Source organism: Eubalaena glacialis, chromosome 11, assembly GCF_028564815.1.
Source record: "Eubalaena glacialis isolate mEubGla1 chromosome 11, mEubGla1.1.hap2.+ XY, whole genome shotgun sequence".
In the NCBI taxonomy this organism is placed as follows: Eukaryota; Metazoa; Chordata; class Mammalia; order Artiodactyla; family Balaenidae; genus Eubalaena; species Eubalaena glacialis.
The window spans coordinates 104,282,073-104,298,680 of NC_083726.1; the positions used below are offsets into that span (position 1 = coordinate 104,282,073).

General features: G+C 40.2%; 1 protein-coding gene across 10 annotated transcripts in view; it reads left to right on the plus strand.

The window, feature by feature from the left end:
* The window catches only part of EPS8 (EGFR pathway substrate 8, signaling adaptor), a 197,409-nt gene extending 189,530 nt beyond the window's left edge, over nucleotides 1–7,879 (plus strand). For all 10 annotated transcript variants that reach the window (XM_061204962.1, XM_061204960.1, XM_061204968.1 and 7 more), the window contains 3 exons: nucleotides 3,294–3,474; nucleotides 4,723–4,852; nucleotides 6,607–7,879. In XM_061204962.1, coding sequence (XP_061060945.1) covers nucleotides 3,294–3,474; nucleotides 4,723–4,852; nucleotides 6,607–6,720 — 425 coding nt within the window. In that variant the 3' untranslated portion in view covers nucleotides 6,721–7,879. The remainder of the gene's footprint in view (nucleotides 1–3,293; nucleotides 3,475–4,722; nucleotides 4,853–6,606) is intronic.
* The last annotated feature ends 8,729 nt before the right edge of the window (nucleotides 7,880–16,608 follow it).

Genomic DNA, 16,608 nt, shown 5'->3' on the forward strand with positions numbered 1-16,608 from the left:
TAAACATATGTCCCCAAATCTACACATGTACTTGTTTCCTTAAACTAATAAAATTTTGCATTTACTTATATAATGTTCCTTTTAAAGATAGCTCAGAAGTATAGTTTGACATTAAATAAAGATAGTCCTTTTTATAAAACAAATATTTTCTTGACAACTTTCTTTCTTGAGCACTTTTTTGAAGAACATTTCTACTGAACGAATAGTGGGGCTTCTCAACAGTCTTTTAGAACCAAATAGACATGCTTCTTTATTGGTAACCAGGTCTCTTTCAAAATATACCTTTTGTGGTACTTGCGTTCTCTGCTTATGGCCTAGACTTCTGATAAGAGTAAAATGGAAGGAGCTGTAAATTGAATACTCACTCATAAAAATGTTACCAAATAGCTATGAACAAGGAAAAAAAGTCAACAGGCCTATTTTTAAAATGTCACAAGTAGCAAGAACCCGGCTCCTCTTAAGTGTTTACTGTGTTTATTCAAACTAGCTGCTTGGAGCCCTGTGTCATATAAGCTATTCAATTTGACTTGTCATAAGATTCAAAAAGGTTCTCTTCATCACTTTTGAAGATATCAGTGCTTCAGTTGTTTTGCATGTCTTCCATTTCCTTTGAAGTGTTAGTCCTTTTATATGAGTTTAATCTTTTGTAATCAGAGGTGTTGTTTTAGAAAGAGGTGTAAAGTTAGTCTGGTGTGTTGTTATGTGCTAGAACATTGCAAATGGAAACCAAAGCCAGGAACACATTAGAAGAGGTTTTTATATTCCCTGGAAAGAGGTTATGCTGCGGACTGGAAATGATCCCACAGTGGCTAAGTCAACAGATAAGGAGATAACTATTTTAGTGTGGTGATACTTTTTCTTTTGCATTTCTTTGAGATGTACTCCTATGTTGTATGGCAGTGTGACTACACTGTACTGATTTAAAAGAGTTAACTAATGAAATGCATGTCCTGTATTACTTAAATGTAACAATCAATAATATTCCCTCTTACTCTCTTTAGCCCTCTCATCCTCCCTCCTTTCCTCCCTTCCCTTCTCTTATTTCTCTTTCTTTTGACTTCTTTCTTTTTCAAAAGGTTTCCTGAGTACTTGAGGCATTAAAAAAAATTAGGCTGAAATAACACTATTTGATTATTTCACACTTTCATTTATTTCCCAGGGGCACCAAACACTTTCTAAAAATACTTTCCCCGAAAAAAAAAAATCAGAACAATGGTCACAAAAGCTCCCTTAGTGACCAGGTCACTGTCACTTGCCAAGTTAGTTAATTGGATTACTATATCAGTTCTTTGCACTTAATTCTTGAAGGTGATATACAAATAATGTATCTGTGTGTGTGTGTGTGTGTGTGTGTGTGTATTTGACTCACATTTTAAATGCATCTCTTTATCTGTTATATTGAGAAAAGGATGACGAGTGAAGAGTGGGGTCATGGAGAGTAGAAACAGAGAGACCTGTGAATAGGCTGGTGGCTCAGACCAGGCTGGTAATAGAAAAAAATGGAGTGAAGTGATTGGGATGTGTGGTGTATTCTAATGGTAGGACCAACAGGATTTGCTGATGGATTGGATATAATCGAGGGCAAAGGGGAGTCAGGCATACCTACATGGTATTTTGTTGGGGGAACTGGAAAAATAGAATTACCAAGTTGGGAAGTCTAGCATAAAAGTAAGCTTCAGGAAGAAGATGAGTAATTCAGATTTGAACATGTTATATTTGAGATAGCTAATAGACATCCAATGAATATATCAAATAGACAGTTGATGTATATTGGTCTAGAGCTCTGAGGACCAGTCTGGACTAGAGAAATAATTTGGGTAGTCATCAGCTTTTAAATGGCATTTAAAGCCAGGAGACCAGGCACAACAATCATTGATGGAGTGAGTGCAGACAGAGAAGAGGTCCAAGGACTGTGTCCTGGAGAGTTGGGGAGATGAGATGAGCATCTGAGAAAAGGATGCTGAGGAGAGGCCAGTAAGACAGGAGGAAAATCAGAGAGTGTGGTGTCCTGAAGGCCATAAGAAGAAAGTGTTTCAAGAAGGGAGCGCCTTCTTCAAATGTTGTTGGTAGATTAAATGAGGAAACGACTGGGAATCAACCATTGGAGTTTAGCAAAATGGCATGGAGGGATGGGGCCAAAAGCCTAATCGCAGTGAATTTAAGAGGAAATTGGAGAATGGGAATTCGAGTCAGCTGGTATCGACAGCTTCTCATGGAGTTTTGCTAAAAGGGGAGCAGAGAAATGGGCAGTAGCCGGCAGGGGATGTGGGGTTAAGAAAGGGCTTATTTAAACATGAGAGAAATAAAATAATAGCATGCTTGTAAGCGGATGAAATGATTCAGTAAAAGAGGAAAATTGATAACATGGGAGAAGCAGGGGGGGAAATTACTGTCAAAGTATTCAAACAGACAGAGGACATGGAGTCTAGTGCACATGTAGAGGGGTTGGCCTGAGGAGCGTGGAAACAGTTCATCCATAATGTAATAGAAGGAAGGCTGGCAGGGTGTGCGGGGAAAGTGCTGGTGGTAAGGAGAGCTGCTAGGGGAACTTAGGGAGGTTTTCTTTTAACTTCTTTATTTTACTCAGAAATTATGCAAGTGAGCTCATCAGCTCAGGGAGAGGACTGAGGACTGGGAACTGGAGGTTTGCAGAAGGAAGAAGATAGGAAATACTTGTCTGGCCGTGGACAATTATACGGTCCCAGGCAGGATTTCTCAACCTGAGCCCTGTGGACGTTTGGGGCTAGATAATTCTCCGATGTAGCAATGTGACCTGTGTGCACTGCAGAATGTTTTGTGCATACCCACTGCCTGATGGTAGCTTCCTTCCCCCTTGCCCCCTATTTGTGACATCCCAAAGGATCTCTAGCCATTGCCAGATGTACCCTGTGGTCAAAATGTCCGCCAGTTGAAAGCCACTGGCCTCGGGAAATGTAGTATGAATGTCACAGAGCATTAACAGCCCAGTGGAGGTTCACGATCATGAATTTAACATGAGCTCACTCAGCGTTGTTGCGTTCTATTCGGTGTGCAGGTGCAGCACAGAATAAACAGAAAGTGAGATTTAACAAGGGTGGGGGGCTTGCCAGATGAATACGATGAAGAAAGAAGAGACAGGGAGTGATTTTAATAATTGATCACGGAGTTTATACTTGGTGAGGATGAAAGGAAAGATGGTAGGAATACTAGATCATAAGTCCTGTTGGGGTCCAAGGATCCTTAGCATTGGGGTTCTAGAGAGAGCAACAACTGTTAGGGCTTTCAAAACTAACCTCCTCTGTGTTGGTATCTAGGAAGGAAATCTCAGATGGAGGAAGTGCAGGATGAACTCATCCACAGACTGACCATTGGTCGGAGCGCCGCCCAGAAGAAGTTCCACGTGCCACGGCAGAATGTGCCAGTTGTCAATATCACTTATGACTCCACCCCAGAGGATGTGAAGACATGGTTGCAGTCAAAGGGGTTCAGCCCTGTGTAAGTCTCTCTGGGGATACTTTACAGTTCTGTGTGTATAACATGCAGTGTTTCCAATTTGATCACTAAGATGTCACAAGTGACTCTTAGAAAATGTGAGAACCCGAACTGCATCTGTTTCCATGCTCAGGAAATGACTCTAGCCATTTATAGCTTAAAAAAAACTGGAGGAAGCAGAAATAACTATCATTTGATGGCACCCCATTTTCTAGATGGTGGTGTCTGTTCACCATTGGTCCCTCAAGCAGTCTCTTGGCAGCTTTGAGGCTGGTGGCTGTCTTTCTCCCTCGGAGGGTCACACAGGATAGGACTGTAGTCTTACCTAGACTCCCCAGACCACAGAGGACATAGAGCAGAACCTTTTCTCCTGCTGCAGCATACAGATCCCAGGCAAATAAAAAATAGATGACGTTACTTATTGTAGGTTATAATCTAATAGAGCTTTCCTTTAGGAAAGCCACAGTGAAGTTTCTATTTGTCTGTAATTAAAAATTTGTAAACATTTTCTTGTGTATTTGGTAAACATATTTGAATATATGTATTTGAACTATTTGACTAATGCATATTCAAGAGCACTTGACACATTATAAACTCAACCACTGTGACTGAAAAAATGAGGTACACTGGTTAGTCAATTGCCTGGCTACTAGAAAGTTATCCATTCCTTCTATGAAACACCAAATTTCAAGGAACTGGTAATACACAGTAAAGATACTAAACCCAGTTGACTCTTTTTTGACACTTCATGATCAGTGATCTCATATAGCCTCAGGGTCGTTATCATGACCGTCCCCTATCATTGCCCTAAGCATTCTAGTACCATTTATGAGTTCCAGTGTATGGAACACCTAGAGAAGAGAGGTTGTAGCAGGACCAGAAATCTTTCTTTTGTTTTATCCAGACAGTATTTTATTTATTTATTTATTTATTTATTTATTTTTAATTAATTTTTATTGAAGTATAGTTGATTTACAATGTTGTGCTAATTTCTGCTGTACAGCAAAGTAGCTCACTTATACATCTGTATACATTCTTTTTTATATTCTTTTTCCATTATGGCTCATCCCAGGATATTGTCTGTAGTTCCCTGTGCTATACAGTAGGGCCTTGTTGTTTATCCGTCCTATATATAATAGTTTGCATCTGCTAACCCCAAACTCCCAGCCCATCCCTGCCCCTTGGCAACCACAAATCCAGACAGTATTTTTAATGCTCTGTTTCCTTCTTTTCCTTCTTTTGTTTTTTCAGAACTGTCAATAGTCTTGGAGTATTAAATGGTGCACAACTTTTCTCTCTCAATAAAGATGAACTGAGAACCGTCTGCCCTGAAGGGGCCAGAGTCTTTAGCCAAATCACTGTACAGAAAGCTGCATTAGAGGTATGACTTCTCAACCTAAGGTGGTGTTTTTCTGCATTAGTCAAGAGTGTGGACTGCAATTTGAAAGCTCTGGAAACAATATTTATGTCCATATAGGTCGCTTTCTTTGCCTTTCATACAGAGCTGAATTCAACTTGATTCAGCTTTAGTAATCTGTCACTGGGGACCATTAGCGACCATTTTCAGGGAGATTAATTTGTTATAAGTGCTCCTATAACATGAAGCTTGACCTTCATATACTTTTGGATATCTAATGAAAAGCCTAATGTTCTCATTTTACATGCACTACTTCTGTAGGAATTTTATTTACTCATTTACTTCGGGTGAGTAAATGACTTAAGAGGCCAGAACTCTTTTATCTGTCCTTAATATTTAGTTTGGAGATTCTAGCAGGTTAGAGGTTATGAAGTCTTAAAACCATGGCTCTGTGCCTTAGGCCTGCTTATACATATAAATAATCAGAGGGAAAATATTAGGTAGGGATCATTGAAAACAGCGGGCCCTGAAGAGTAATTCTTTAGTTATAGTTGTTTCTGTGAAAGAAAAAGAGTAAATGTTTTCTAGATTGGATATACTTAAGGTTTCAATATCCTACTCTACTTAATGTGGGCTGTGTAAGGGTAGTAGTTTCTAACTGTTACATCTCACAGCTCTTAATAGCTTTCATGAAAATTAAACTTAGACTCCAATGAAAGGGGTATAGGCTTTGGCGTGAAATCAATACGTAATTATCTCTAGCAGGTTTATTGTATAAATTCAACAGTTAAATAACTCAGTAAAATAGCTTCACGCATACAACCCTGTAACCATTCTCACTCAGGAGAAATCATATTTCCCTTGGAAATTTTTCCTACGACATTCATCTTGGTTGATTCTATATTAGGCTTTTTGTATATTGAATGTGAGTCAGGATTATATCTTTTCTGAGGCAGTTTTGTTACCATTGTGCCTTCTAATTTTATTGAGAATGTATAAATTCCTCCTTAAGGGTTATGATAGAAAGTTCCATATTCCTAACATTTCCGAATTCCTTCAGTCCAGACTCCCTATCAGTGTCATTTCCCCTGACTTCCCATGTCCTCCTGGCCTCTTGCTCCTGTTCCTCTGGATGTGAATTAAGGCAGAGACTTCCTACCTGAGGTTCTTCGTCTTCCCCAGGCACCTTCCCATCATGCCGTTCTCTTGCATCTAGTTCATGGTTCATATTACTCACCTGTGTTGCCAGAGATTTCTGTAGATGAGAGAGGAATAAAGAGGGTGCATAGGGATTGTAGGTCAGGTTTGGAAAGGACAAAAGCCAACAAGATGTCAGAGGGTCAGAACCCTTTGGTATGAGGAAACTTGGTGTCTTCGGAGCCCAGTCTTTGGGCCTGATTTAGAATCCCCTAAGGTAGATAGATGAGTATCTTACTTGACCTAAAGAGCATCCTTTGATAATTTACCATCTTTTTCTGCTTCTTGTACAATCTCTTCTTTCCCCCAGGGAATCTAGAGCATTCCACATGCATTACTGATTTATCTTTAACAGGTTCAAGTGAAAGGCATGGTGAATGAATTGCCTTAAGACAGTATAAGTGAAAATGTGATGTTAGTGAAGTCCAGAATCATCACTTATATGAAGGGCAGCCTTCAGTTTTCCCCTTAGAGACATGAGAAGAAAAACACAAAGAACTTTTAGCCTAAGCCCTTTCATTACTTGATTTGCAGCCTCACAAACCAGTAACCATCTTGTCTGAACCATGTTTGTTTTTCAGGATAACAACGGCAGCTCTGAGTTGCAAGAAATCATGCGAAGACGGCAGGAAAAAATCAGTGCTGCTGCTAGCGATTCAGGAGTGGAATCTTTTGATGAGGGAAGCAGTCACTAATTAGTTTTTAAACTCCATTATTCTTGGCATTATTCCAACGTGCTTTGTTTTAAGAAGCCATGAAGGGAATGTCAGATTCTTATTTCTTGGTATACAGAATTTATCGCCATAAAGAAACAATGCAAACATAAGTAAGCAGAGGACTTGCTTCTGGGCCCGTTATTTTTATTAAAATGAAAAAATTTTAAACAGAATTTCTCACCTTGGGAAATATTTTTTTCTACTTTACCGAGGTGAGGTTTCCTTTATTGGATTAATTATTTCATCCCCATCTCAATGCCTAAGCAGACTTTTTTTTTTTTTTGACAGTGGTGGGTTTATTTATTGCAACAAAACAGAGATATTGCCCATGATTCAAAATCTAAACAATTTCAGTTTTGCCTGTGACTATGGTATGTATCATCCAGGGTGTAGCTTACTTTAGGCTAGCCTCTGCTTACTTAGGTCTCTTCTTCAACATACTCAATAACAGAATATTTAGCTTTATTTAAAGTTCTTAATGCCAACAGTTTTTAAAAAAGATTAAAACATTTAATGAACTGTAAAATACAGCAAGGCCTTGGACATACAAATAGAAACCTTTGGAGCATTCCCGAGACATTTTATCTGTCATGGCTCTGTTGATCACAATTCCTTGTATAGCTTGTATTTTGATTTAGTTTATATTCTACTTATTATCTATACTGTGTTCTTATATATGAGAAAGCACAAGTGTAAAAGAGGTCATATACATTCAAAATCTGTCACAGGAAATAGCCTGCATTGGTGTGTGTTACAGTATTCTGCTTAATGAAGGCCTCAGTTCTGAATATTGATATAAGTAGTTAAAAGCAAATTGGGGCCATTTTATGAGTTTATCTGTGTCAAGTTTTTCTGGTAATAAGAAATAATATACACATATTTTAATCCTGTGAAAGATTCTAGGTAGAGAAAAGAAAGAGACTTAACCTTCAACAAATGTTATTTTTGAAAACATGATTTTGTCATTAAATGTTATATTATTTCACATATATAAAACAGATGTTATGTAAGAATGTTGTATATTTTAACATAAATCCATTTAGAGAGATTATCTAGATTCATTAATTTTCATAGTGCCTTTTTCACATGAGTCAGCTGGAAAGTCTGCAATAAAGAGTATTTGCCATACATTAATAAATGGCTTCTGTCTCGTTGGCAAAAGGGACCTATGGCGTGGAGAGTGGGGATCAGGGTTGCATGGAATGGGAAAAACGGAGGCCCACGCTCATCTTTTTTTTTTTTTTTTTTTTTTTTTTTTAACTGATTTCCAGTGGAGTTCTGAGTGGGTAGAAACTTCTCTAGAATACTTTCCTCAGTTGTTTCTCTTTCCACCTCTCTTATTTCATCATCTTTTCTTTTACCATCTAGTAAAAACAAACTTACACACCATTTGTGATTACAAAGTGCTTCCACATAAACGCTTTGTTAGAGATCTACAATAATCTGTGAGTTGTATTTTATAGGTGAGGAGGCTTAGCTTCTTAAAGGCTAACTTTCCCCAAATCATGAGGGATATGAGAATCTCTTGTCTCCATTTCTCAGTCTCTCCATAACGTTGTCCCTTGGACAAAGTGAGGCAAACATGAAAATAATAATCGTTGTAGATCCTTCCCATTTCATAAGCACTGATGCACATTTATAACTTAGCCCTTATTGAAAATCTCTGAAAATGTAGGTATAAGACAAAAGAAATTAGCATGGAAAAGTTAAAATAACCTGTGTGTAATATAGCATATCTGACGTGGAAAGAATTGGTATCATTTATAAGTATGTCTTTATGCTATAAAATTCCAAAGGAAAATATCACCAAGGTAGTAATTGCAGGAAGTAGTTACCTCCCTCTGGGATGTGGAGACCAAGAGAAGACTTGGGATTAATGGGATTTAAAAGCTTGAGGGAGAGTTTGGATACAGACATCTGAGGAGTTAGGCCACTGGGATGAGAAGTTTGGAGGAAAGACGCCACAACTGGTAAACCTCGGAGAAGGGGGCACAGCCTAACTGGTGCTGTTGCCTCAGGAATTCAGAAAAGAATTCAGTGGAAGAAATAGTTCAGCAAATCCATGGAGCTGGACTCAGACCTCAGAGGAGAGCAGCCCAGGCAGCTGATACTGGAATTTCTGAGAGGGAACAAGGAGGCTGCTACTGGGATTGCAGGGTCACTGGAACCTACAGGCAATCAATCGCTACTTATAGAGTGAAGAACTATTATTAGGGTGATGTTGATAGAAACAGGAAATAAAACAGAAAAGAAGCAAGTCCCTTGTTTCCCCTCTAGCTTCCTGTGTCCCTGTAGCACACTTTTTGGACAGAATCTATTGGTCACCCACCCGGCAAAGCCCCAAATCACAAAGATGGGAATAAAGGGGTAGATTGGAAACTGAGAGAACAGCTCAAGAACCAACGTGTTTCAACTCTGGCTACTTAGCTTATATGTGCACTCCTCTGTACATCTTTGAAATTCTATAAAATGATTTTAAAAAATGTTTATACTTTTGCCCAACAAGATGCAATCATCCTTCTCTGTTGTTTAAACAGTATTTAACATAAGGAATTGGTTAAACAGGCAAAAAGGAAACACTGTGACACCACAGAGGTAGTAATAATGGGAAAGCAGCCCCCATCCCTTGGGCTAGGGCTGCACAGGGAAGGGGTTGGGTTGATCATCATTTAGAAGCCTGAAGAAGGAAGGGCCCTGGGAGCTTGGGCACAGACCGCTGAAGAAGAGGCACTCTCTGGTGTTGGTGCTGATGCCTCAAGACCACAGAGGAGAGATCCCCTGTAGACCTGGGACAGAGACTTGAAGAGAGAGAAGATTCTGGACAGTGTACCTCTGAGGGGGTGCAGTGATGGGGTTCTGAAAACTTAGGGGAAAAAACTAGAAATCAGAGTTACCTACTGCTACCAGAATCAATTACCTGCTGCTGCTGCCAGAGTGGAGCTCTCATCACTGGCATTAAGCCATCTGCTTATGGCCTTTGTGTAGTTTACTGCCTGTTTCTTGATGTTCATTGAGCTTTTGGAAACTGGGGGATTATAGTTTTTACTAAATTTGGTAAAGTTTCAGTCATTACTTTTTTTGTTTTTTCTGTCCTTCCTGCCTTCTCTCCTTGGGAGACTCCAATTTCGTGTGTGCTAGGCCATTTGAAGTTTTCCCAAGGTCACTGGGGAAAACTTAATTTTTGTTAACTGTTTAATTTTTGTCTGTTAATTTTTTACCCAGTTTTTTTTCCTCTGAGTTTCATTTTGGGTAATTTCTCTTTCTGTCTTCAAGTTCACTAATCTTTTCTTCTGCAGTTTCTATTCTCTGCTTTTAATGTCTTCCATTTGTGTTTTTCATCTCAGATATTAGAGTTTTCATATTTAGAAGTTTTACTTTTTGAAAAAATATCTTCCATGTCTCTACTTAACTTGCTCAATATTTCTTCAATTTTATCAATCATATGGAAGGCAGTAAAAATATCTGTCTTAATGTTCTTGTTTATTCTATTATCTTCATAAATTCTAGGTGAGTTATGATTGATTTTTTTCTTTATTATGGGTTTTATTTTCTTGCTTTGTATGCTTGATAATTTTAAAAGCTCTGGATGCTTTCAAGAGTCTTTTCTGTATCTTTCATTTTTAATGTAATTTTTAATTGGTTGCCAGATATTGTGAATTTTACCTTTATTGTGTTAGGTGCTGGATACTTTTGTATACCTTTAAATATTATTGTCCTTTGTTTTGGGATGCTATTAAATTACTTGGTAAGAGTTTGATCTTTTCTGATCTTGCCTTTAAGCTTTGTTAGGTGAAACCAGAGCAATATTTACATTATAACTAACTTTATCTCACTATTGTAGCAAAACCCATCTGGTTCCTCAACCTATTATTCCATGAATTATGTTTTCCAGTGTAGCAGGTGGTAATAAGGACTATTCCTGGTTCTGCATGAGCTCTGAGAACTGTTCCTCTAATGCTTTCAGGTGGTTCTTTCCTCAGGCTTGAGCAGTTTTCTCATAGGCATGCAATGATCCATCCTCAGCTTAGGGCTCTATGGGGACCCTATGCATATCTCCAGAGCTCTCTCTTCATGCAGCTTTCTCCTCTCTATTACTCTGTGCTGTAAATTTTAGCTCCCTTGCCCTTGCCACACTTTAAGCTTTGTCTCCTCAACTCAAGGAGTCTGCTGAACTCCACATGGGTTCTCCCTCCCTGCACTGAAGCTTGAAAGCAATCCCTAGGCAGAAAGCTGGAACGGCTGTAGGGTTTTCTGCATTTTTTTCATCTTTCATTGCCCAGTGTTCAATATCTTGAAAACTGTTCACATATATGTGTGAATACATATGTATGTGAAGCACATATTATTTCAGGCTGGAGGGTAAATCCAGTCCCTCTGACTCCATCTTGGCTCAAACTTGGAGTCAGGCCACCTTGCTTTTCAAATTATACATATATATTTTTACTGTATATAGAAATCTAGGTTGCTACTTTTTATTCTAGAGCTTTAAAAGTATCATTCCAGGGGCTTCCCTGGTGGCGCAGTGGTTGAGAATCTGCCTGCCAATGCAGGGGACACGGGTTCGAGCCCTGGTCTGGGAAGATCCCACATGCCGCGGAGCAACTGGGCCCGTGAGCCACAGTTGCTGAGCCTGCGCGTCTGGAGCCTGTGCTCTGCAACAAGAGAGGCCGCGATAGTGAGAGGCCCATGCACCGCGATGAAGAGTGGCCCCTGCTTGCCACAACTAGAGAAAGCCCTTGCACAGAAACGAAGACCCAACACAGCCATGAATAAATAAATAAATAAATAATAAGGTAAAAATAAAAAAAAAAAGTATCATTCCATTGATTTTTGGCTTATATTGTTCCTGATGATAAGTCAGTCATCATTCTTATTTTTTCCTCAGGCTGCTTTTAAGATTATTTTCTGTATCTCTCATCTTCAGCAGATTGATTATAAAATTGATGAAGGTGGTTTTCTTGGTGTTTATTCTATGTGGGGGCAGTGAGTTTCTGGATTTTTAAGTCAGTGTTTTCCCATTATTAGAAGCGCTTATTCCTTACAATATTTTTTTCTGCCTTTTTTTTCTTTTCTTCTCTTCAGCCTTCTATTACATGTATGTTAGGTCAGGTATCTTACTATACCCCAAAGATCCCTGATTCTCTGTTAATATTTTAAAAATCCATCTTTTCCCTATTCTTCAGATTGGAGATTTATGTCAATATGTATTCAGCTTCACCAACTCTTTTTTTCCCCCCTGTGATCTGTCTTCCAGTATGTGTTGAGTCAATCCAGTGAATTTTCTTTTCAGTTATTGTATTTTATCAGTTCTAGAATTTACATTTAGTTCTTTTATATAGCTTCCATTTCTCTGCTGAGACTTTCTGTCTGATCACTCACTAAAAGAATATTTCCCTTTAATTCTTTGAGCAACTTTCCTTTTTTCCCATAACAAAGAAAGGCTGCTTTATAATCTACCTGCTAAACCCAACATTTGGGCCATCTCAGGCTCAGTTTCTATTGATTGCTTTTTTCTCCCCCACTATGGGTCCTATTTTCCTATTTCTTTGCATGTGTTGTAGTTTTTTATTATATATACTTGACATTGTAAATTACATGTTTTAGATATTTTAGAATATGTTATCTTCCTTGGAAGAATGTTTATTCTTATTCCAGCAATCAGCTGTATATTGGCTGATCACTTTGAGCTTGTATAGCTTTGGTTTTATGCTTTGCTAAGATGAATTATGGCAAGTTCAGTGTGTTTTACAAGATCTTCTAACTTGATGGCACTCGATCTGCAAACTATCTCTTCTCTGAAAATGTCAGGACTTGATTTCAGGCTTTGTCTGTAGCTATCAAGAGTAGTTTTCACAGTGGAGTCCTTACTTCTAAGACATGCCCTTTTTGGGGGGATGAATTCCCAGGATATTTTACATCTCAGCTGGATACCCAAGGTGTTAAACAGCTCTCTACACCTTTCCTGGGCTGAACCTCTGATGTCTCCCAGTGCAGCGACCTTTCTCAACCTTGCAGTGGCCACTCTGGTAAGCACTGGGTGATGTTGCCCTGTGTGCTGGGTGCGTTCACTTACAGATTTCTGCAGCCATTCTCTGCAGAAATGCTTCCACTCTGGTTCCCCTTTTCAGAATTTCCAGCTGCTTCCAGTGTCCTGAACTCTGATATATGCCTCCTCAGGTCATCAGGACTAACTTATTCCTCTTGGATCTTAGTGGCTGCACTGCCTTTGGGGCATTGACCTCAAATCAAGAGCTAGTAAGTTTCCTTATCCCGGGGATTGTAGTCTTGTACTGCTTGTAAAAGATAACCAGTAAATTGTATCTCTTTCCCTCCCCTGCCCTTAAGAGGCACTGGGTCATGGGAAGCTAATGTGAGAGATACTCCAATCACTTAAAACTATTCCTTTCCTACTTTTCTCTAAAAAAAAATTATAGGAAAGTTTGAGATTCATTTGTTTTCTAAAATTAAATTTATAGAGGCTGAGTCGCTGCTGGGTGGATATCTAACTAGGCTTGTTCTGCTCTCTTTCTTCTCAGTGCTTACGTGGAACAATGTCAGAAAGTTGTACAGACTCAATAAAGGGATTTTTGTAAAGACTGGTTGTTTCTGGGTAGGAAAAGACAATATTCGTTCAGTAAACATTTTGTAAATGTCTGCTTTCAGAACTGGATATTCAAAGAGCATCCTAGATGTAGCCTCTGCCATCAGAGAACATACAAGGTAAAGAACTGTTTGCAGCTTGCTGTATTTATCCCTGGTGCTAGTCTTATTGGTCTCCTGGGGCAAAATTACACCCTAAAACCACCTAAAATCAGTGCTGACTTCCCAGAGGCTGTGATTTTATACTTGTGACATTTCGTTTTTCCCAAAGGCACGCTTTTAAGTTAGTCGGCTCAGAGATCTTTGTAGGGTTGTGTCAAGGGCTCCTGGGAATGAATTAGGAGGGGAAGGCAGTTACCATTTTACCACCCTTCTCTTGGAGCTTCTTTTCCTTATTTTAAACAAAACATAACATGCTCAAAAAGCTGTGGTTGCTCTAGGCAATACCCAGATAAGGGTTCTATTTCCAGCAGTTCTGGGACCCCAACAGGAATTTTAGTATGTACTCCCATCTTCCCCCCCAACCCAACCCAACCCATTCTCTTTCCACCATCTTGGTTAGTCAGTTCCTTTCTCCAGGACCGACTCCCACACTGCATCACGGGCTCGCGCTGCATCACGGGCTCACACCATGTCACAGCCTCCTTTCCTGGCCTCTTTGTTCCTTTCTGTTTGCATGTTTAGGACAGAAAAGAAGCGGGAGAAGCCAGTGCTCTGAACTCAGTTTTATAAGAAATCCTCCGTTTTTTGATGGAGAGATACCCAGGTACCAGGAAAAAAATATCTTCTAGTACCCAAATGTTCAGGTTTATCACATCACATTTGTGAAAGAAAGGCTATCAAATTAAAAGCTAGTAAAATTCTGATAAGATAAAAGGAATTACTAAGAACCATACTCTTAGATTCTAAACTAAATTGGGATAAGATATGTTTATCAGGTGCTCCAAGGGAAGTGAGGTCCAGAATCTAGATTTCTGTATCAGTGGGGATATTTTAACAGCTGAGATGCTTCCTGAAGGGCTTTAGGCATATTACATTTAGTTTGGTGCTGGGACCAATTGGGCAATGAACCAGCGCTCCTGCCAGGCCCAGATGGTCCTGGTCCAGGCTGATTGCTTGGGCTCTTTCCTTCCTGACTGTGATTCCAGGCCCTTGGCCCAATTCCTACTGCTTTTCTGGGCTGCCCCACCTGCCCTACCCTGAAGAGGTCAGTCTTATCCCTCAAGCGTGGCCATGGAGTAGAAGATAATGTCTCCAGCTTCAATCATTTCTGTTATCCCCCTAGATGAACACATGATGTCTTTCAGATAATGGAAAATCTGGGAATAACACACACACACACAAACAAATGGTGAATAATATCTACAGGTCTTCCAGAGCTTGTCCTATTTTATGGTTTCTTACTCTGAGCTGGTATCATATGCTAAGGGCTTCTTCCCTCCCATCTATTCTTAAAGAAAGGAAAACAGGAACTGAACTCATATGTGCTGAAAACTTTCACCTATATTCCCCACTTTATAGATGAGGAAATTGAAACTCAGATATAAGTTAAGTAGCTTGTCACACAGTAAGTGGAACGACTGAAATTTGGACTAACTCTGCAACTTCTGTATATCCTGCAAATCATCTTTTCTCTCGGATATCATAGGTCAGTGTATAAAATTTTTTTTAAGCAGAAATAGCATTTTTTAAACTACGAAATTTTATATAGTATCCCACCATATGAAAGAGGTAAAAGCAGTTTCTGTCGTTGAAGCTGCAGAGAGGAGGCCTGGAGCCTCATTTGGAAATCACTGGTCCAGGGCCCATAGAGTCCCTCCTCCATGAAGACCCTCGCTGGTGAACGGGAAGGCGGATTGGGAGCTGATCATTCCATGGCAACAGTTAGACCAGGAAATACAGTGCTTGGTCTCAGCAGTCACTTACGTCTTTGAAGAATTTCAGATGGTTCCTCTCCTCTGCAAACCACCACTTTATTCAGACAGAAAAATTGCCATTGGACATCCTCTCACAGTTCCTCATTTCTGGGTCCCTCTGTGATACCTGCCTCCTTGCTCCCCTCGCATGTCTAAAGATGATGCTCATTTCTTCAGGCTGGAGCTTTGCATATGGAGTTGGCTTTCTGGGGCATCAGGGAATTCCTGCGAGTGGGAGAGAGCAGCAGATGCTTTAGTGCAGGGGTCCCCAGCCTCCGGGCCGCAGAGCGGTACCAGTCCCCAGCCTGTTGGGAACCGGGCCACACAGCAGACGCTGAGCAGCGGGTGAGCGAGCAAAGCCTCACCTGCTGCTTCCCCTCGCTCCCCATCACTCGCATTACCACCTGAGCCATCCCCTCCCCTCCCCACCCACCCCCCATCATGGAAAAACTGTCTTCCACGAAGCCGGTCCCTGGTGCCAAAAAGGTTCCTGACCACTGCCTTAGTGCACTGCCAGTGTGCCCCACAGGACACAGGCACTCACCCCCCTCTGCTGGGGGATGTGCCTGCTGGTAGCTCACAGCTAAGACCCTGTCCAAGAATTGCCCTCACCAAAGAGAATACCCTCCCATCCTGCTTTGGAGTAGAATTATGTAAGATGCTAACAAATCAAGGCAAAATTAGTTGTTCCTCATCCCAAGCTTCCCTCTGATAGGCACGCCAGAACCAGGAATGGACCCACATTTGCTGAGAATTAATCTGTGGCCTGGCTTATCCAGTAATCATAACAATGACAAGGCCTTCCCCAGCTCCTAGGAGGCATGTGGGGAAGGGATCAATTTCGCTCGCACGACTGAATCAATGAAAACGGCAGAGCTCTTGGACCACAGGATATGACAATTGCCATGACCTGTTGTCCCACTTACAAAATGCAGCCCTTTGCGTGGTGAGAAGGTCTAGAGTATTAATAACGAGTAGCAACCCAGTATCCCGCAACTAATAAGTGAGGACACATTTTACTAGGAACAAACAGGGAAGTTAGTTGATTGCCTCATCTCTAAAGCCAATCTTATTATAGGGCAGAATGTAGACGTTTGGGTAAATCATTTCATTTGTCCTGCAGCAACAGAAAAAAAAAAAACGAGGAAAGAACTATTGTTATTTTATGCCTCGGTGATAGCACAGTGGATTTACAAACTGTAAATTAAAACAGCTCTCAGGAATTGCTCAGATGTGCCCCACTTCCTTTAACATGTGTCAAATTGAGTTTCCCACATTCCTGATAGACGTGCGCGGATGAGGCTTCTCTTACAGAGCTCCTGACACCAAGTTTGGCCGCATTTAGCACAGA